Source organism: Branchiostoma belcheri, unplaced genomic scaffold, assembly GCF_001625305.1.
Source record: "Branchiostoma belcheri isolate BF01 breed outbred unplaced genomic scaffold, Haploidv18h27 scaffold116, whole genome shotgun sequence".
In the NCBI taxonomy this organism is placed as follows: Eukaryota; Metazoa; Chordata; class Leptocardii; order Amphioxiformes; family Branchiostomatidae; genus Branchiostoma; species Branchiostoma belcheri.
The window spans coordinates 101355-122532 of NW_017802558.1; the positions used below are offsets into that span (position 1 = coordinate 101355).

General features: G+C 43.1%; 4 protein-coding genes across 4 annotated transcripts; all 4 read right to left on the reverse strand.

The window, feature by feature from the left end:
- Window positions 1–834: 834 nt before the first annotated feature.
- LOC109462398 (E3 ubiquitin-protein ligase Midline-1-like) lies at window positions 835–7789 on the reverse strand. Its single transcript, XM_019758938.1, has 10 exons — window positions 7738–7789; window positions 6381–6567; window positions 4785–5117; window positions 4497–4610; window positions 4295–4390; window positions 3815–4048; window positions 3519–3541; window positions 3125–3243; window positions 2540–2821; window positions 835–2178 (listed from the first exon to the last, which is right to left on the reverse strand). The coding sequence occupies exons 2-10, from the start codon at window positions 6549–6551 to the stop codon at window positions 1433–1435; spliced, it is 2118 nt and encodes a 705-aa protein (XP_019614497.1). The 5' UTR covers window positions 6552–6567; window positions 7738–7789; the 3' UTR covers window positions 835–1432.
- Window positions 7790–8576: 787 nt separating this feature from the next.
- On the reverse strand, window positions 8577–10549 carry LOC109462400. Its single transcript, XM_019758940.1, has 4 exons — window positions 10370–10549; window positions 9888–10013; window positions 9088–9204; window positions 8577–8715 (listed from the first exon to the last, which is right to left on the reverse strand). The coding sequence occupies exons 1-4, from the start codon at window positions 10464–10466 to the stop codon at window positions 8687–8689; spliced, it is 369 nt and encodes a 122-aa protein (XP_019614499.1). The 5' UTR covers window positions 10467–10549; the 3' UTR covers window positions 8577–8686.
- A 1726-nt stretch (window positions 10550–12275) lies between these two features.
- On the reverse strand, window positions 12276–13463 carry LOC109462386 (GRB2-associated and regulator of MAPK protein 1-like). The gene has a single exon (XM_019758926.1). The coding sequence runs from the start codon at window positions 13461–13463 to the stop codon at window positions 12276–12278; it is 1188 nt and encodes a 395-aa protein (XP_019614485.1).
- A 2362-nt stretch (window positions 13464–15825) lies between these two features.
- On the reverse strand, window positions 15826–20953 carry LOC109462437 (sulfotransferase family cytosolic 1B member 1-like). The gene is made up of 7 exons (XM_019758992.1): window positions 20716–20953; window positions 19318–19489; window positions 18510–18727; window positions 17853–17994; window positions 17359–17453; window positions 16619–16775; window positions 15826–16009 (listed from the first exon to the last, which is right to left on the reverse strand). The coding sequence occupies exons 2-7, from the start codon at window positions 19487–19489 to the stop codon at window positions 15864–15866; spliced, it is 930 nt and encodes a 309-aa protein (XP_019614551.1). The 5' UTR covers window positions 20716–20953; the 3' UTR covers window positions 15826–15863.
- Window positions 20954–21178: the final 225 nt, after the last annotated feature.

Below are 21178 nucleotides of genomic sequence, written 5' to 3' on the forward strand. Positions count from 1 at the left end.
TTGTTGTGCTAGCACATGTAACGTTACAGGTATTCTGAAGACATTTCATGTGATGATTTCGTATGTATGCTACAACTAATTGCGGAGAAAGTGCACCGACTGACTTCCAAACAAGTAATGATAAAATTGTTTTCCTTACCTGTATTAATACATGTAGAATCCAACCCTTTTTAACCTCGTTGATTCAGCAATGTAGCACTTGTTTGATTTGTGGTGCTAGACTTGCGCACAGAGCCCATTGAACTTTGACCTGTTCAAGTACTCACCTATTCATTACGTACCCCTGAGCATTTCTAACGGTAAAATACTACTATAGTACTAACGACACATATCGGTCGAGAGGTGCACTTTTATAGTCCTGAGATTTTCTGCCGGTTGATTCACCAAGATTCGGCATCTTCAATGTTATAATTACAAATGACATTTGCAAAGCAAATTCATAATGTTTACCTTCGCATATGGTCTGCTCTGTTAATTCTTACTTAGACACATTCATATATACTTAGTAAATGGTGACAGGAGTCTAAATCTAAGTCCCTAAATATCAGTCTAAATCGTCCGGGTTTGCTTTACTCTTTACTGATAGAAATGTAAACAAAGTCTTAGATAGCAACCACAAGAAGCACAAAAGGTAAAGCAGAGTTTCCATGTTTTCTTTAATGAAAAATCTGTACACGGTACATTAATGTACATCATTGATGCTTCTATGAATTGCAATATTTTTTACACTAAAGATCATCGAGCAAAACCTCAAAACTGATTGGATTTAGCAAATCTGGCATGAGGATGGAATTATACAATGATGTTGTGTCTGGCAAAAAACTGTAGCCACACTCGCAACGTCTGGGCTAAACACTATTACATCATTCCGGATTAAACTATAGTGTCCAACACAATTAAATGTATGAAGATAATGAAGATAATTTTTCCACCGAACAGCACCACCATTTCTATAACGTCCCATATTCCCATTGTGTTAGAAGTTATATTTTAATCTTTCTACAAAATGACTTCTATCAACAAAGATGAACTTTTAAACTGTTATAATATGAAATTAATGATAGGAAATCACAAAAACTGATGTGCATTTGCAGGTATGTAGTCATCATTGAAAACGTAATAGTCTGGTTTACGTAATAGATAATAGTTAAACAAAAGTTCATATCTTTTGGCCACTATTTGGTCAGATAGATACAACTAGCAATTCCAGATATTCTACAAATGAATGAACAGAAAATTCAGTATAAGAAGACATTACTATAAATGACCCTTCCAAATATGTCAGATACAATAAAGTGCTACGTTTCAAGAGTTTGTTTAATTTTTCCTCCTCATTCCCAACTTTTTACTCATTTCCAATGATTCCAGATAGATGTATCCAACATTTAGCGTACTACACACTGTTGTAAACAAATTATTTCTGTCTATCACTCTAAACCATCGGGCCAGGCACAGACCAGACTGAGCCATCGGGCCAGACACAGTCCTGTACCAGACTGAGTGTGCCTCCCTGATCCTTCACAACAAGACAAGGAAATACAGGCTCGGAAAACTGTTCAGCCTGTGACGTGATCAGGCGGTGGTTTTGGTCATAATACGAGATAGAGCCGGCATTGTGGTCAAGAAGGACACCCACTTTGGTCAAGTTGCGTTCATGATCGGGTGGAATGATATGAACCTTCCCGTCCATCCCAACATAAGAAAATTTGTACGTTTTGTCACCGTTGGGCCCGTACCCACAAAAAGAAGCATACATCATTGATACTCGTACATGTTTATATTGCTGTTGCTGTTTTAAGTTAAGTGGACCGCGCCGCTGGAACCGATCTACCCTCATTACTTGCTGTAATTGCACAGTGTAGGCTACACCCAAACCAAAATCAGAGCTTCCCGTCACATTTACCTCCCAATAGCGCTGTCCATTCCCAATGGCAGCATCACCCAACACGCTTGAGTCTAAAAGTGGTTTACTTTTGGGTGGTCGGTTGTAGCCCCGTAATGATCCGGGCTCGCCGTAACCTTCATAATATGGTCGGCTGATGCCTTGGGCGAAACCATACGCTTGGCCACGGAGAGGTACGTCAGTAACATTTTGAGAGCATGTAACAGACATGCCATCACCGGCCACGACCATTGGTGGTTCTGCTGTGTTTTTGTCAAGTTTGAACTGCAGCTGACCTGACATGAGATAGAAAAATGGTCAGCATCAATTTCATGTTTTTGGACAACATTTACACATGTGTAGGAGTACATAATGTATGCCTCTATAACGAGGTTCAAATTTCATTTTTTGCTCACATCTTGGGAGGGGGTGCTAATCTCTGAGGAAAGTGATGGCATACTAGCATTGTATTATGAGGTCTTGTTAAAAAACAGTCAAATAAACAAACTGTTAATTCCCCGTAAACGAGGACATTTGAACGTACATGGTACGTAGTATGAATAGCTTTTGCGGCACACAATGAGAAGTACAACAGGTGTACACCTTAGTACACGTTGGAAACAGCTTAATCCTACAGATCGAAGAAACATAACTCACCACCACGTCTTGTTTCGATGGACACTGTTTGGGATGCTGCGTGTCCCGTTTCGTTGATGGCGACAACAACAACCGTGTAAGTAGTGTTCTCCTCCAAATCCTCCAGTTTGATGGACTTGGTTGTGGAGGGAACTGTCTGCTGCGCATGCAAGACATGGCCCTCGCCTGCTTTTCCATGCCAAACTTTGTACTTGTCGACAGGCGTGTTCCCCCCTGCAGCCCAGCAAACGGTGATGTAGTCAGGGCCAGACGTGCACTGGTCGGTCAGCATCCTTGGCGCTTCTGGAGCTGAATAGTGGGAAAATTTCATTTAGCAGCAACGTTAACCACATGTCTTCGCGGTTGTGGTATATCTAAAATGTCTATCTAATGTAACATACAACCTTTGCCATTTTAATATCATCTAATGTCCATGTAACTACAATTTTGCTTATGATCTACTCCAATCTGGACATATCAAAGAGTAAGTTCAACCTACATTTTTGATCACAACTAAACTTCAGCTTGTAATTAGTATGCAACTCGCACATTTAAGTTCAATCAAAAAACATGGCAGTGTTGGCCAGTATGAATGTACAAACGAACCTTGCAGAAAATCCAGTGCTGACACCCTCTGTTCCAGGTCGGAGACCCCAAGAGTGTTGTGGACGAACTGGTCGGTGGTGTTCAACTTGCGTTCCTCCAGGAACTTAAAGGCAGCAATCCTGGCAATACAAGGATCAAGTTTCAAGGATCATTTCATGTCATACCGTAACAATATTTGGCATTCTTGTGTTTTGTTACCAAAGCATCAAACATTGATGAAAGAAGATCTACATAAATGAAAATTGCATTTTTGGCTTCAAGGAATCAAAACTACTTGTACATCAAATGACCATAATTTCCGTAGATGACGAATTGGTAACTGGCATAGTTTATTCAACAGGCCTAGCCTAGTATATAGCCATGGGTTACTAAAGGTGTAAGTGAAGTATCTTACCTGTCCTCTACCGCCTTAGATGCCTGGAAAGATAAATATCTTTATTGCTCATATCTAAAAGACCATTTCATACATTTATGGCAAGGCTATCCCTTGTTTCAGTTTCAATCCTGTCACTTAGTTACATTAACTCTGACCATTATAAAACATCGCAGTTCATTAAGTTACATTGCACTTTTTTTTACATCTTTGATTGGTACCCTGAATAAAGACCTCAAGCTTATTAAAATGCCACTGTATTTTACAATAGCACAGTTAATGATTATTTGTGCAAAATCAGAGTAGTGCTTTTGTACCTGTAGAAAGGCGATGGGATCCTCTTCATTCAGAAGTGTCTCCGCCTCTGCGATAGCAGCTGTGATGCCCGTCCCGGTGTCTGCCCATTGGTCAAGCTGCTTACCCAGGGTCCTCAGCTTCTGGTCCTTCTCTACGGCAACCTTTAATTGCAGTATGCCTTTCCTCTTCACGATGGCAGTAGTCAGAGTCTGGGCGAAGGCCTCCACCCGCTCCTGAATGTCGGTACAATTTTGCTGCATGGAAATAAGAAAAGCGTTTTCGTAGCAGAACTTTATATCGATCCAGACACGAAGCAACCACAAAATGTATGCTTATCAGTACATTTCATGAAAAGGAATATCATTTGGGACAGTCCAGAGAATATATAGATGAACAATCAGACACACGTATACCTATCTATTGCTTGGCATACGTAGCATTTTTAATTTAGTTTAAAGCAACCTTGAGGGACACGTTGTATTCACACTACATCTTCATACCTCAGCTTTGGTCATGGTTCCTTGGATCTTATCCACGAAACACTCTACTTCAGCGTTTTGCTGAATCAGTCCCGCAACACGCCCACCGATAGAGGTCTACAAAAAACAACAAAGAAAAATAAGCTTAATCATGTTTACCCTGTGTACCATTCCCCCCAGCCATATTCCTGCTAATGTCTTACATACTAGTACTAGTATTTACCTTTTTCTGTTGGAAAGTGTCCGACACTGCGGCGACCTCGTGGTCCTTGTGTTTTCCGACCAGTTTGCACAAAGAGCAGACTAGACTCTGGTCTGTCGCACAGTACATGTTCACCTGAGGGAGAATAGTAATGAGCATCATACGAAAGATCCATTTGCCATTCTGAATGCATTTAGGAAGGAAACTTTGGTAGAGCACTACCTCGTGGGGTCATGCTAACCAATTTATTCCTACAAACAGAGACAACGAAAACATCAAGGAAGTAATTACGAGTTTCTTCTGTCCTACCTTCTCTTGTGGATGCTCAGTGCACATGAGTACTTTAGGAGCTGCTGCCGATGCTTCAGTCAGCGTGTGCCTGGCCAGGCCTCCCCTCATTGGATGAAAAGTCGCCAAACACGTTTCGCAGTAGGAATTGTTACAATCCAGGCAGGTTTTCACTGCGTTGTTTGGTGGTTCCTGGTCACACATCTGACAGGGAACCGCCTTGGTGACCGCCGCAGTGTTCTTTGCTTCCCGGTAGCGGTCCACGATGTTCTGAAGCGTGGTGTTCCGGCGGAGGCCCTCCACTCCGAGTTCGGGAAGCTGGAACTCATGCCTGCAGCTGGGGCACAGAGCCTGCTACAGGAGACATGAAAATTTGCATCTACAAATGGTAGTAAATGTCAGTAAAGTCGGATAGTGTTTACTTTTTAACAGAACTGAAATGAAATTACCAAAGTATTTGCCACCATTGTACAGTCTGTTTCTGTTTACAGTTGCTACCATTTCAAATGCAATGGTAGCAACTAAAGCGACGGTCACAACTCGCCGTGCGTGCTTTTTGTCCGTACGTTTTTGTCGTGGCTACGTCTGCTACGTTTTTTCTGCAAACGTAGGGTGGCCGGCCGAGGGAGTACGTCACTCGCAAGGTGTACGTACGTGGTCTGCACGACACGCCTGGCCGTCAGCGGTTGCGTGCATCGTACGTTGCGCAAGTGGTAAGTGAGTTGTACGTGCTTACAACGTACGATCTCTGTGCGATTGCCACGTTGCCGCGTACAGGCCGTACCTACACGTGCGGCGTGCGCACGATTTCCTTACTCACTCGCACGTTGTAAGTGCGTGCACCTCCTGATAACTTCATCATCACTAGCCGCCCTGGTGTCTTCCGCGGCCCGTTTCTTTGGATCTTGTCTGGTAGACTTCTTTTGAGCCTTCCTGGGCATCTTGGAGACGAGTTGGCAGTCGCCCGTCAAGTCGTCTTTATATACTGTAGAAATAAGGTGCGTTGCACGTGCGGAGCACCTAGTATGGTGCACGTGTGTTCTGCGTGGTCATTGAGCAGGTCAACTGGGAAGTGAGGAGTAAGCACGGATGACGCAAGCACCGTGCGTGGCACTCACGTGCTTCGTGCGCTGTCCGTACAGCAATTGCACGTGAGAATAGTGAAGTTAGACTCACGGAGTCCGTACGTTGCACGCTCATAGGCTGTACGGGGCACGCGCGTCGCACGTACTCGCACGCACGGGTGGTAAATCCGCAGACCGCACGTAGAAAAAGTATTACATGCACTTAAGGTTCTACGGCGTGTCTGCGTGCTCCCAAATCCGTAGGATTCCGTACGGAGGCGGTACTCACCACGCACGGATGCTGTACGTTTGCCCACGTTTTTGCACGTAGACAGCACGCAGAAGCACGTACGGCGAGTTGTGACCGAGGCTTAATTGGTAAGTCCAAAATTTCTTGCAATTGCAATGTTTTCTTAATTGAGTTGATGGCCTGACGCCATACCTTATATACGAGTAGGGTTACTTTCAATGTTGATCTATATGGCATGTGTGTGTATCCGGCAAATTCCATTCATATGAATCATAGTTTTGATGTTTGTGTGTTACTTAGTACCTTGGGCGTCGCCTCTTGCCCAGCTGCTTGTTGAGGCGGTTTCCTGGCGGCTTCAGCAAAAACTTCACCAGCGCACGTCTTACACAGGCTGTGTGCGCAGGGTAGGAGAACCGGCTGTTCGTACAGCTCCAGGCAGACCGGACAGGTCAGTTCTTCAACCAGGGACTCCATGTCGCCTTACTGACTCCTGTAATCCAAGAAAAGACAAAAGAATGGTGGTTTGTCGACACACACTCGACGTCGATCATTATGTTTACCGAAGGAAAACGTATTGTTTTTGATACGTTTCCACTTCTTCTCCAAACCAATAAGGTCAATGACCTGAACCAGACTGTCTGTCACCATGGTAACCAGTGTTGGGTTATGTTGCAATTTTATAGGAGGGATTTAGACTCCTGTCTGACCATATGAATGAATGTGTTTGAGTAAGAATTAACAGAGCAGACCATATGCGAAGGTAAATATGATGCATTTTTTTTTTGCTTTGCAAATGTTTCCTTTCTGGTTAATGGATTATAAACTCTCTAGATCCGAGTGCTACATGCCTAGGACAACAAATTTTACTAGGACACCCCCCCCTCTCTCTTCCACCGTTCTATTTGTTCTGCAGTGTTGACGGAAATCATTGGCATGTGACGACTAACAGTGTTGAATGGACATTTCAATGGCACTGCCACGGACGCGTACGGCATTGAGTGTTTGGTGGTGTGTTCTTCTTCGTGGTCTCCACAGCTACCTTTTCAAGAACCCTGAAGTTGTGACGTTCATGATCACAAATTATGCTTCCGTTTTATAAACAGCTATTTTTCATTTGTAAATGTATGATATACCTCTCACCAAGGACATTCACCAATGTACCGCGTGTGTGAATGGAGGGTGGGAGGGAATGCTAGCGTCACAATCCACATGCGCACCAGTGGAACAACATGGGTCATATGCCAGGGGCAGGGTGTGGTGTAGTTTCGGTGGCGCCCATACTAGTGGCCCACTAGTTTCACCAAGCAGGTTTAAGACTAATTGGTTTCGCTAATCATGAATAACGGTAGAGAATTGTACTTATTTTGGTCCCATGTTTTCTTGTATGAATTTTTGTCTTCTAACGTTAGTAGTTTAGCCTGTGTACTGTACATGTACACAGAAAATCCCTAGCTCTTTATTGTAGGCACAGTTATATTCACATTGCGCATATAGGACACAGACAAGGCAAAGTGTATCTGTGATCCATTAGGTAGGGAAGAATTGATTGACTTGCAAACCTTATTCACTACATGGCATATATTTCCCCCTGTACAATACACGTACACTATAGACAGGTTCCGCATCAATGATAACGGAACCAAGAACAATTTTCTCAAACCTTACAGGTTGATTTTTCCTCCGAAAGATCCTGTAGCTGATCGTCGTTAAGTCCACCACACAATAGTACTACAGTTGTACTTGTAGTAATAGTAGTAGTAGTAGGTCTTATGAAGGTGTAAAAAGGCCACGTAGAAGTTGAAGTTACTTCGCTGCCGTAATGGCGATACCGCTGATGGCGACACGCACTTCCGTGTCTGTCCTTCCCAGGGGATGTACCAGGCTGACCTGGGAACGAGCTCATATAGATAAGCAGGTGCACTGAGGTGTCAAATACATGATCCTGCCAAATACATGACTCCGACACTAGTTGGGGGTTTGAGACAATGGGTGGGAGGGTTTTAGTCGTGATGTGGGAGACTAAACCTAACCCAACCTAACCTAACCCCAATCGTAAGTCTAACCATAGCCCTGAACAACGATCCCAACTCAAACCCAAACTCTAACCCTATCTGTAATATCAACCCTAACCCTAGCCCTAACCCTAAACACCTGGTCCCTCACGTATGTGGCAGCTCAAGGATTTGGTTCACAGGGCAGGTAAACGTGACCCCTGACCCTTTCACCCTTTCCTCTTTCCTTGTCATGTAACATTCCATGATTCGTATTCGTATCTTGTCTATGATGTCTATTTTATTCAGTGGAGATACTAATATAAGCATAACGCTTGAGTGCGGCAAAGGTGTGTTATCTTTTTGTGCTTGAACAAAAAAAGGCAAAAAAAATCTTAAAGAGATACTTTATAGGATGATCGTAAAGTTCGACTTTCCTAACTCCGTGACTGTACTAAAGACAAACAAAATCACAAGGAAGTACCCATGATAGTTTTATTTCTTTATTTGAGTGACACTGGGCGATGTTTCAGCATGTTGTGACGCCATGTTGGATCGATGGAACCCGCTGGTGACGTCATCAGTCCGCTGGACCAATCAGCAGCGTGTGTTCTCCTCTCACCCAGACATCATGAACTCACTGAGAGCTGGAACCAATCAAATTTGAACACTAGAAAGGTAACATTTGCAAAGCAAGTGCATAATGTTTAATGTTTACCTTCGCATATGGTCTTCTCTGTTCTTACTCAAGCACATCGATATGTATGGTCAGACAGGAGTCTAAATCCCTCCTGCTATAAAATTGCAACATGATGTAACCCAACACTAGTTACCATGGTGACAGACGTCTGGTTCAGGTCATTGACCTTATGTGTTTGGAGAAGAAGAAGAGGAAGAAGAAACAAAGGGAAAACAATATGTTTTCCTTCTGCGGAGGTAAACCTAACAACAAGAAGCACATCATTAAAACGTTTATATTTCGACATGCTAACGTGATGGTGTAACGTTATGGTACGTACATTGACAAAATGTGGGTACAGGAGACGCTGTGGAGTTACCGAAACAGTGACAGACTTGTCCAGCGCTGTCGAAGAAAATCTCACCGTCATCATGATACTCGCCTTCATGGGTGCAACCTACGAGACAAGAGGAGTATCAGGAAACATGCGGCAGTTAACAGCTCATGCCCGTAGCCAGGACTTTCTTGGGGGGGGGGGTATTCCTACCGTCTGGGGGACCAGGGAGCGCCAGCCAGCGTTTTTGAGAGGATTTCAAAGGAAAAATCAGAGATAACTTTTTTCGAAAGGCTATGGGCATGCAGCTGAACCTGGTTCCAGTGAAACAAACAAGTTCCAGTGTTCTGCTGTCCGTAATGTAGCCTTCATCATGATCAAATGACCCTAGCCTGATTAAATCGTTTTTGCCGGCCGCCCAACATCCAGCCGGCCAGTAAAGCCGCGGACGGCAGAGTTTGTGTTATGCGTTATACAGACTAAAATGACCCATCATTTATTAAACATCAACCAGTGGATACCATATGAAACTCAATCAATCAGTCAATGCTCATCTGAAAAAAAGATTTTTCAGATGAGCATTGACTTTTACAACTGACTGAACGCCACGTTTGTGCCTTATGCTAATTTACAGGCTAATTTGACTACTAGTCTAAGTTTTCAGGTGAAAATGAGTATGTCTGTTGTCCATTCATGTGTTGGTGGCGGCATAAATATAAGTTGAAAACACTTGAGTCCTCATGTCTTGTAATAAATGTAAATAATGAATAGAACTGTCGAAAAGCTGTATAAAACGTGTCACTTACAGTCTTCCCCGGGGATACCGTGGCCCATGATGCCGTTCGCCTCGCATGTGTAGGTGCGCCCCCAGCAGCCTGTCTCAGAAACTACAACCTCTCCCAGCTGGTAGAAGTGCCCATAGTAGTAGCACCCTAAATGAACATTCAAAAGAAAGAAAGAGAGAAAGAAAGAAAGAAAGAAAGAAGGAAGGAAGGAAGGAAGAAAGAAAGAAAGAAAGAAAGAAAGAAAGAAAGAAAGAAAGAAAAAAAGAAATCATTAAGGTTTTTTTTCTTCTGATCGATAGAAGCTTATTCTAAAACTGCACTGGCGTGTACCTTTTTTAAGCTAGTTGGAGTAGACATGATCACAATAATATAATGGCTACACATCAAGTTCTTTGGTGCAGTGCTCTATACATTTTCATTACATCATTATACGAACAAAATGCGTTTCAGGGTGCCATACGGTTACGCCAGAGATAATTCTTGTTTTTAACGTTCTCTCTTACCTGGCGAGGTGGTCGTTGTTTTAGTCAATTTATTCGCCGGAACAAAAGCGCACCAGGCGGCCGCCACAAGGGACAGTGACAAGAGAAGATGCCGCATAGTGGACAAAAATTTTGAAACCAGTCAGTACTGTGTCGTAGTATAGTCTTCGAGGTGTTCAAATGTCTACGTGCTCTTGTAAAAAAAATACGCGTCAAGGTGTGGAGTGTACCATTATCAAACAAGGGGACACAGTACCAAACCGTAAAAAAAAGCACCAGTACGCAAACAATATCTATATGTATCAAAGCGACCACTTGACGTTACACCGATAAAAAAAAGCTTGAACACACTTCTGGTGGACACCAAAATTAGTAACTGTTTTTAATTTTTCTCTCAATGTGAGTGGAGAATTCTACCTAATACCCAAGTTTTCACGTCCTCAGAGTGCATGCATGTCTCTTATAGATCAATTTTGTATGTAAACGCAGCGGCTTCCTGTCAATAACGGTATCAGTAGAGCAGGTGAACAAAAACAGAGAAGTTCCCACACCGCAGAGAACCTCTGAACTACAAGGTCAAACATGCACGATGAATGCTGAGTCGTTGTCTTTTTCGGATTATTAAATCTACTACTTACATTTTCTAGTAAATATTTGTTTTCAATTAAACGTCAATAACAAATATCTCTTAATTGTCGTCGTTGTCGAAACAAACACCGAAATTTATATTAGCATATAGGACAAATGAAAACGTTTCCAAACGATGGGCATGAATTTCCAATAAATGATATTGTTCATCATATTAATGATAAAGCAGTGACGAGAAGTACATGGTGTACCAAAGTAATTGCTGAAGCTAGCACTACTGCAACATGCAAGTCTATCATTACATTTATATTAGATGATATTTTCATTACCTTCATAACTCGTCCAAATGCAGTTTTATCTTATCTTATCTTATCTTATACAGTACTGGACAAAATCCCGCAAGGGACATCACGTCCAGGTGCCCGCCTCAGTGTTTTGAACGATAACGGACATTTGTGTCCCAATGTCAATTTATTAACATCAAGTGCTCAACAAAACGAATATGCTACAAAGCCCTGGTTAACGTTTTAGATAAACTGCAGAGTGGGTCAGCTAGAAAGCAAATGAAGAGATGTTCCCTAGAGTTTTATATTTATATTTCCGGCTTTCGTTTTGGTTCGCTGGCGGTCCTCGTTCTAGATCTCCTCCCTGCTGCATTGCCGTTGTTGTCCGGTAGGGGTCCCCACAGAAGCGGCTGATAGGTTGAGCCGGGTCGGGAAACGGCGTCGTGCTCGTTGCTATGGCGACGGAAACGTGCATCTGCGGACCTGCGCAGGGGTGTGTACGGGGACAGCCCTGCATCTGTAGACCCTGACTCACCCCCTCTCAGCCTAGTGGTATCTCCCTCACTGGCCCTACAATACAATACAGCACTTCCAATGTGATACATGTACATTACGGTAGGCATAGCCTCTAACAGGCTTTGGGAGGCGGTTGGAAAGAGTAGAGGCCAAATAGAGAGATAGCATGCCGAGGGAGTTGGTCCGCTGGAAAGTACATTTTGCCGCACCCGAGCGGACCAACTCCCTCGGCATGTTAGCTCTCTAGATCTATTTGGGCTCTAGTCTTTCCAGCCGCCTCACGAAGCCTGGCAGAAGCTAGTATGTATACAAGAGAGCATCTTGGTTGGCTTGAGTCGGTAGCTGTTTAGGGTTTGGGGCTGCTTTAGAAATACCAGACAAAAAGGGCTTGGTGTAAAATACCAGACAAAAAGGGCTACAGGTATAGGTTTTTCTAGTTTCATGTCAGAACAAGTAAAGTTGACAAAGAACAATAAAAGCACTAGGTCAAAAGACCACCGTCTGTTGATAGAAAGTTTTACAGCTAGTTTCATATTAGATCATGACATTATCACATACCTTCTCCTAGATATCGTCAGAGCGCGCAGGCTTTCTATCGGTGGCGGTGTGGGCGGCCGTGTGTGGTCGCGTGGAGAACTTTGCCTTTGTAGCGGTGCGTAGAGCCCCTCATCCACGCTAGGTGTTACTGTCAGGCGTGGGGGAGACGGTCTTTGCGTCTTCGAGCTTCCGTCAAACTTGTTCTTGAAGTAAAATTCTCGATTTAAAACGCGAGTTATGCTTCCCGTGTCTTTTGCGGTGTTGTTCCACACTTTGAGCTCTTCGCAGCATTTCATCAAAAGCACGTTGTACGATCCTTGGTCCTTCAGCATGCCTTCGGGCAAGACGACCGCCGAGGCATTCGACGCGGGAAGTTCCAGAAACTGGTACAGAACGGCGCCGTTCGCACCGGTTCTGAGCAGACAAGCGCTGATCATTCTGTCTTCCCTGGCCTGTACAAGCCTGAAGATACCTGTGAAGGTGTCCTGGCAAAATTTGGGGGTTTCTCCGTTCGTTTGAAGCACGGTGAGAGGGAAGTTATCCGAGGCAAGCTTGTCTATGGTCGCCTCGTCGTCTGTGGTCTGCTCGGCAGCGCCGCCAGCGACAGCCAAAAACTTTGCACCGCATTCTAGAGAGAGTCTCACGTATTCGTTGTTTTCGTTTAGGCAGGCCAGCCTCCACGGAAGGGTAGAACTGAACTGTGGTTTGCCGGACGGTTTTGCTTCCATGCCTTCTATACCCAGGCAGCGAATTTCCTCGCCAGCATTCACTAATACGTTCCCTGACTCTGATACGTCTTGTGTTGCTATGACTTTATTTGGTAGGTTCTCCGCCAACTCCTGTACCCCATGAAACCTATCCTTCTTAATACTCTGTTCGCTCGACATTCGCACGAACCTGGACTTGCATGAGAGGGGAATGGACAGCCAGGGACCGACCATGGTCCTGTCCCTGTCTCCAGCCATGCACCTGGCGACCACGTACCTCGAGTTCTCCTTCCGTAAGCCGACCAGTAAAACTATGGCTCCTCCGGGAAAGTCCGGGTCGTTTTTATCCGCCAGCTTGACGATCTGAGGCAGGTGAAATTGTTCCAACACCAGATCCAGCGGCAGAACCGTGTCGGTCCAGGTTAGAAGGTCCAACAGCGGCACGGCCTTAGGCCGACGCTGGCCCTGAGCCGAGGCCGCCATCTTGCCGGAAGTAGATGTTTTGAAAATAATTATATGACAGCAGAAGCAACAGTTGTAGAAAAATTATCAAAAATCCAGCTTCAAAATTTTGTAGTCAATAGTTGTAAAGTCCTCGGGCATCCCCATTCCAATAGTCCAACACACTGCTACAGTATTACCTGGCTTAGACTCCGAGAAGACAATGTAAAAAGCCGTACGTTTTTGCCACCTGTCGCATTAGTATGCGCATGATACGATCGCCTGATGAAAATGCCCTAAGCTATTACAGAGATGGGACCGCGCTTTTGTATATAAGTATGTTCACTGACCCCGTCAACAATTGTGTTCGCTCAAGCGTTATACGCTTACTCAACTCAGGCATAAGTCACACCGTTTACTGCCAGACATGCAGACAACAACATTTGACATTTGAAAGAATGTGGAAAATGCTATACAGGTTATATAATAAGCATATTATAAGTAGGGAAACGACAAATATTGTCACCGACGGTGTGGGAAGGAGGGGGGCAAAATCGTTCATGTGTGCAGTATATTTCCATTTATGGAAAAGCACTTAGTATAATGACCCTATATGCTATATGAGATATTGTCATGTCTATTTGTAATTGGATGGAGGGTGTAAAAGACACACTAAATTGATGATTTGTTTAAAGATCTGTGTTTTTCTCTACAGGACCATGTTTGCTATACATGTATATCACTTGCTTAGGGAAACAATATCTATGGTTAGCGACGTTATCTGTTTGTGGGCTGGATAAAGACCACTGACACATGCTTCTACCGTACGTAAATTTTATTGAATAAAATCTCTTTCTTACAAAAATCTCTAAAACGAACTGAATAAAATATTTCCAAGACGTCACAAGAAAAACAAATAAACATACAAAGTGAGGTTAAAATAAAGAAAACGTGAGAACGTTTTTACACAAAACATACAACACTCACCAAGTTCAACACTAAACATCTTCTTCTTCTTCCGTAAGGCCATGTTGATTTGATTATATGGATGACATCCTCCGGGAACCCCAAAATTGATGCGCGCGTGCGAATAAAAAAAAGTTTTGCAAAAAAAAAGGTTGTTTTCATTATGAAATCTACGTGGTCATGAGGGTTGAACAAATGGGACAGAATATGGTTTGGCGAATAATCTAGTCTTCAAGTTCATTTCTTTACAATTTCGTCTTTTTTGTTTGATTTTGGCATTCTACGACATTGGCATGGTTTTTCTGTAACTTACGGCATATTTTTGCTCATTTTGCAACTGTTTTGTACGATTAACAGTATGGTTGAAAATTTTTTTTTGGAAACGGCCGAAAATTCATGCGCGCGCGGATGTCACCCATATAATCAAATCAACATGGCCTAATTGTTGAGGATACACGAAGTTAGTAATACTACACAGTAATACATGCATATGGCTGCCAGCTTAAATGTTTTATATGTACAAAATGCCTCTTTCAGTTTTTACAAAAATGTTACTGTCTATCAAGTAACAGACTATATTGGTGCCAACCGACACTAAATGTAAGGTTACACGGCTACATTAGATCTCTTTTTTTTCTCATATATTTCTATATATATTTATAGAGCATACTTCACAGTAATAAATGGATATGCTAGCTGAAATGTTTATGTACAAAATGCTTCTTTCAGTTTTCAGACTTAAGTATGGGTGTCAACCGATACCAAAAGTGACGTTACACGGCTACATTAGATCTCTTTTTTTCTCACGATATATAGTTCTTATAGAGCATACTTCACAGTAATAAATGCATATGACTGCTAGCTGAAATGTTTATGTACAAAATGCTTATTTAAGTTTTCAAACTAATGTGTATGGGTGCCAACAAACCATTGACCAAAAGTGACGGTTACACGGCTACATTAGATCTCTTTTTTTCTCACGATATTTAGTTCTTATAGAGCATACTTCACAGTAATAAATGCATATGGCTGTTGGCTGAAATGTTTATGTACAAAATGCTTATTTAAGTTTTCAGACTAATGTGTATGGGTGCCAACAAACCATTGACCAAAAGTGACGTTACACGGCTTTTTTCTCACGATATATACTTATAGAGCATACTTCACAGTAATAAATGCATATGCTAGCTGAAATGTTTATGTACAAAATGCTTCTTTCAGTTTTCAGACTAAAGTATGGGTGTCAACCGATACCAAAAGTGACGTTACACGGCTACATTAGATCTCTTTTTTTCTCACGATATATAGTTCTTATAGAGCATACTTCACAGTAATAAATGCATATGGCTGCTGGCTGAAATGTTTATGTACAAAATGCTTCTTTCAGTTTTCAGACTAAAGTATGGGTGTCAACCGATACCAAAAGTGACGTTACAAGGCTACATCAAATCTCTTTTTTCCTCACGATAAAAATACTTATACATGTAGTCTCGCTGGCACAGGCCCGTCAGCTTCGTCGTACTCGAAGTCCAGCCCAGTTCCGCCTAACGCCCTCCTGAACATGGCGTCGAAACTGTCGCTCTGCTCCAGTGTGAAGTGCTGCTTCCAGTCCCCAACAACACCTGCAGACAAACACGGGATAAGCTGGTGTTAGTGACTGTGAATTAGAGCCATCTAGCGATACTGTACAATATTGCAACAGAACGAAACTGGACGATATCGTACTCTCCAAGCACAGGTTTCTGGAGAAGATTGTGGCTTTTCCATCTCTTCCATGCCCCATGCTCTGTCGCTACTCTCCGTGCACCGTAGCAACATAAAACGGGGCATTTGTGTGCACATCAAATTGTCTGAACTGGCATCTTTATTCTCTCAACTTTCTACGTATCTGAAATATGTTTTCCATCTTTATTGAATCCAACTTCTTTGTGTATTGTTTTATTCTTACAAAATGGGCAAGATAAAGCTTTTGATCCAACACAAAGAAGTTTTCTCACTCTGGTCTCCTGCAGTAGACTGACCCGCGAGGCGAGGCTTGTCACGTGGCTTATAATTCTACCGGGTCAGTCTACTGAGGAAGCCCAGAGTGACTGGTCGATAGATCTAGGTGAGAGAATTTTTTTGGGGTTGGATCAAAACCTTTAACTTTAAACATGTATATACAACTACGCTCGTACCAACACAGATGCACTTTCATGATAGTAAAATGGGTGAGGTGTTTTGCTACGCACCTTTTCTGGCGAGGACTTTCTTCCCTGCATGTTGTGACTTGGCCATGTTGGCCTTCATACTGCCGAAGGTGCAGTCGTTCACCACGTCCTGAAGCGTGTCCTCGTCCAGGGACACCTCAAGGAAGTTCGCCACCTTTTTAACTGCTGCACGGAGATCCTGGGGGTAAAAGATAAGTAACTTTATTATTCGCAAAATCATGCCCGAAGGCTAATTGCTTTTACAATCAAGAATGATACACATTGCAATACAGTAACAGGAGACAGGTAACAAATGTCTTATGACAGCTCTCCATACAAATTTACAATGTGGCCGAGTAGGCAATGTGTTATAAGACTTATGAGGACAACGTACTTAATTGAGTCCCTTCACACATTGCGTTCTGCTATTCCTTTAAGAATCATATTCCATTATGTAATAAAAAAATGAATAAAGCAACAGGGTTATTTTACCGAAGAGTCAGGCGTATTATTAGAGGGCATCTGCTATTTGTGTATTTGAATTTACCACAAGTTACAAATATACAAGTGAAAGGGCGGGCAAAACAGGTGTATAGACACCTTTACAAGTTGTCCTTCCAAACGCTACATTATAAATACAGAACAATCTATCTTTCACCAGTGACTGAGAACCAGTTTTAAAATCAAGTGTAACACAGCTCCACCAAACACTCAAAAGATATAGGTACATGCTGCGCATCTTCTATTCTACTTTCGTCAGGTACACAAACATGTGGCCTCACCTTCTTCATGTCTTCATACTTGATGAAGAGGAAGTGGGGGTCGTTGTGCATCTGCCACCAGCCCGACAGGTGGTCAAAGTACGAGCCCCAGCCGGCTGTAGGGACAGGGATAGGAAAGAGTAAGTATCTTACCTCCTGCAGAATGCTTTAAAACAAATCAGCTATATAAAGCTGAGTCTTAAAGAGGTGTATAACAGCATTACTGGTACTGTTCTACCTTCATTTCACACAGTAGATTCGATAGGATTCCGCATATACTTCTTTTCGTTCATTCATTCCTTCTTCCTTCTTCCTTTCTTCCTTCCTTCCTTATTTCCTTCCTCCTCCCTTCCTTCTTTTTCCTTCCTCCTCCCTTCTTTCTTTCCTTCCTTCCTTCCTTCTCCCTTCTTTGCTTCCCTCTTCCTTTCATCACTCACTCACTCACTCACTCACTCACTCACTCACTCACTCACTCACTCATTCATTCATCACTTTTCATTCGTTCCTTCCCTCACCTTTCCCTTGTAGGAACTCCTGGCTGAAGCTGTCCCACTTGAGCGGCGCCTTGGAGCCTGATTGCTGGTGTGTCTTGTTGACGAAGTGGTAACTGGAGACGGCCGTGTCCTTAGGGTTCCGCATCACAACAAGGACCTTCACCTAACAGGAGTAGTGGGATGAATAGTTTGGGTCACATTTTCGTCTTATAGTGAACAGTTTTGTTACAGTCAGTCAAAACGGTCAGTCAGAGATGGGGTTGAAGTAAAACTAGAAAGATAACATTGCAAAGCAAATGCATAATGTTTACTGAAATACATAATTCTTACTCAAATACATTCATATGTATGGTCAGACATGAGTCTAAATCCCTCCTGCTATGAAATTGCAACATGATGTAACCCAACACCAGTTACCATGGTGACAGGCATCAACAAATCAGGTCATTGGCCAGGTCAGAGGTTAGTGTTTGGAACGGAAGAAGAAAAGGAAACGTAGCAAAAACAAGATGTTTTCCTTCGGTAAACATAAAAAGGACGATGTTTTTCCTCACCTTTCCGGAGGGTTTTGAAACACATAACGTCATTTATAATATAATAAGTGAACTTACGAGACTAAAACGTTCAGTCATAGTTGTGGTTGAAATAGGAGAATAAAAACGACAATGTTGTTCTCACCTTTCCTGCTGGTTTGGATAACCCGGGCGGGACGAACTGTCTCGGCAGGTGAGTGGTGATGACCCGCGGGGAGGGCATGTCCTGCAGGGACACGTGGGACGGCCTGGCGGTGCCGGGGACTGTGGCCTCCAACAGCCGCCCGATCTCCTCCGACGTCCGGTCAGCCTTCCCGCCCACCGACAGGACTCGGCTCACGATCTCCAACATCCACGTGGTGCCTGAATGGAACGGAAAAAAAGAGGTTCATTTTCAAAAGAGGTTGATTGTTCGAAATCCCAAGTAGATAGCAGCGCCAAGGTGCTGAATTGCGTGCTTGTATTGAAAAACTATACATAAAAAATACAAAAGCCACAGAAATGGTGGTCACAGTTGCGTACAATTAAACAATGAAAAGACAAAGCACTGACATTAGCTGCACATACTATAAATGATGCGCTGTTGTTATTTTCGAACACTAAGCCTTCTTCTTTCCTCCTGTTCTTATCTTGCACTTTACTGAACGCTAAGTACACAACCAGAGAGACTGCGCTCTAGAATTGGGTGGCTTAAATATATGCCGAACATCGTTAAAATTATGCTAGTGGTTCCTTTGCGCAAGTTAATCACATACGTAACCAGAATGCACACAACAAACAACTATACTGACAGAACAGACAAAGGGACAAATGAAATCTGTCAAAGTGTCTGCGAAAGCGTCTTTCCTAAGATTTTCCAGCAAAATGTTGTTGTAAAAACACATAACACAAACTTGTAACTTAAAGCGCGAGTATAAGGAGACCACTGTAGTGACCAAGCAGTTGGTACCCACCTGTCTTGGGGTAGCTGACAACTGCAATGTCGTCGTCGCGTGTCTGGAAGTTCGGCATGGCGTCTAGGTGCTCCCTGGCCACGCCCCTCGGGAACATCACCCCTCTGTACTCGTGCAGGGCGTCTGTCTTAGACTTGTGAGACTTGTGAGGGGACATCCAGCAGAAAGACATCTAGATATCAGAGAAAAATGATTCCAAGGTTTATGGAGTTATAACTTTCATTGACAGAAACACTAGCCTCTACCAGGCACCGCGGATCGCTAGAAAAATAGTAGAAATTGGCCGAAATAAAGGAATAATATACCAGGGGAGGTAGCCGGCCAGAGAAGACCCACGATTCTTTATTTCGGCCAATTTCTACTATTTTTTCAGCGATCCGCGGTGCCTGGTAGAGGTTACAGAAACACGCACACGCTGGCAAAAAGTGCGGTACAAAAACTGCGTACATGGGCGCGAGCGCAAGAAAACTGGCGTCTACCAGGTTTCGGGAAGCGGTTGGAGGGAGTTGAAATTGACCAAGTAGATAATATGCCAGGGGCGTTGGTCCGCGCTCAGAGAACAGCAAGTTTATAGAAATCATACAATACAATACAATACATGCATTGTTGTGTGATAAAAAAATCAGAGTATGTTTCCACGAACAATATAATGTTCAGCAAATGTTCGGTTTGAAAAGACACCCTGCTATAATATCCCTCAGATATTTCATGTTAACAGCACAGAATTGCAAACGTTGAATTATTTGGAGAACCACACGGGAAACTAATTATTTCGCACTGTTCCTGCTGTCTCTTCAGTTTGGCCCAGCGAAACTCAGCTGTATTTCCGCCAGTAGTCTTAGTGGTGTAGTTGGACGAGCCCGTTGGATATATCGGAAGCTTGGCGGAAACTCGCGCTACGTACCGAAACCCATGTTCAAGTACATGTCGATGCTACTACTGTATTTTTTGTGATCACCGTTTGCAAGTTGGTGTCTGCTTGCTAAAAGGGTGCCAAGCTACCGATCACTATTTCTTAAACTGCTACATGCTAACACCGCATATACATGACGAATTTTGCGCGTAAGTATCAGAACTAGTAGAATAAAGTGATGGCTAGATTCAAGACAAATGTTAACCGCACAATTGTGACGGCAAAGTTTCAGCGCACTTTCAAAGCACTTAAACTTTATAGCTCTACCCTCCAAACGCACAGTTTTGACATCCGTTCAATTCATGAGTAAGGGAGCTGAGAGAAAAGAAGAAAGGATAAAGACAGAAAGGAAAGAAAAAGAAATGAAGAATGTTACAGAGAGAAATAAACGACAGATATGAGGGAAATCCTAAGAAAGAAAGGTCCAACCTACTCCGGACAGGGGCAGTTTTTGGGATGCATGATCACTGAAGTAAGTATCTTACCTTTGTGCTTCAGGTAGTCTTTGGAGATCCAACTATTCTTGAAGAATTGTCGCTGGTTTATAGACTCGAGCTGGCTGGAGATACCGCTGTAGACTTCAGTACTCTCACCACAAGTGTCCTGGGCACAGGCGTTTCTAGTAACCGCTTCTGAAAGTGGCTTCTTGGCGCTTGTGGTTTCCTTCATATATGCACCCGAGAACAGTGTCTAGTCATGCGTGTTACCATAGTTACTAAATATGCTCGTCTCTGATTGGCTGACGTTCCGGTGGGGCTATCACTTCTTATTTGCATAAAAGTTTATGCTGGCATTTTTGCAAAATCAAGAGTGACTCAGCGATTATATGTACTTAAAGTCACGCATATAGTCCTGGGAAAGGTGTACCTTGCTCTTTTTGTGTACTTAGGCCGCAGCAAGTAATTTTCATGGATGGCATCAGCGCACGCATTCATTTTCGCCTGATTT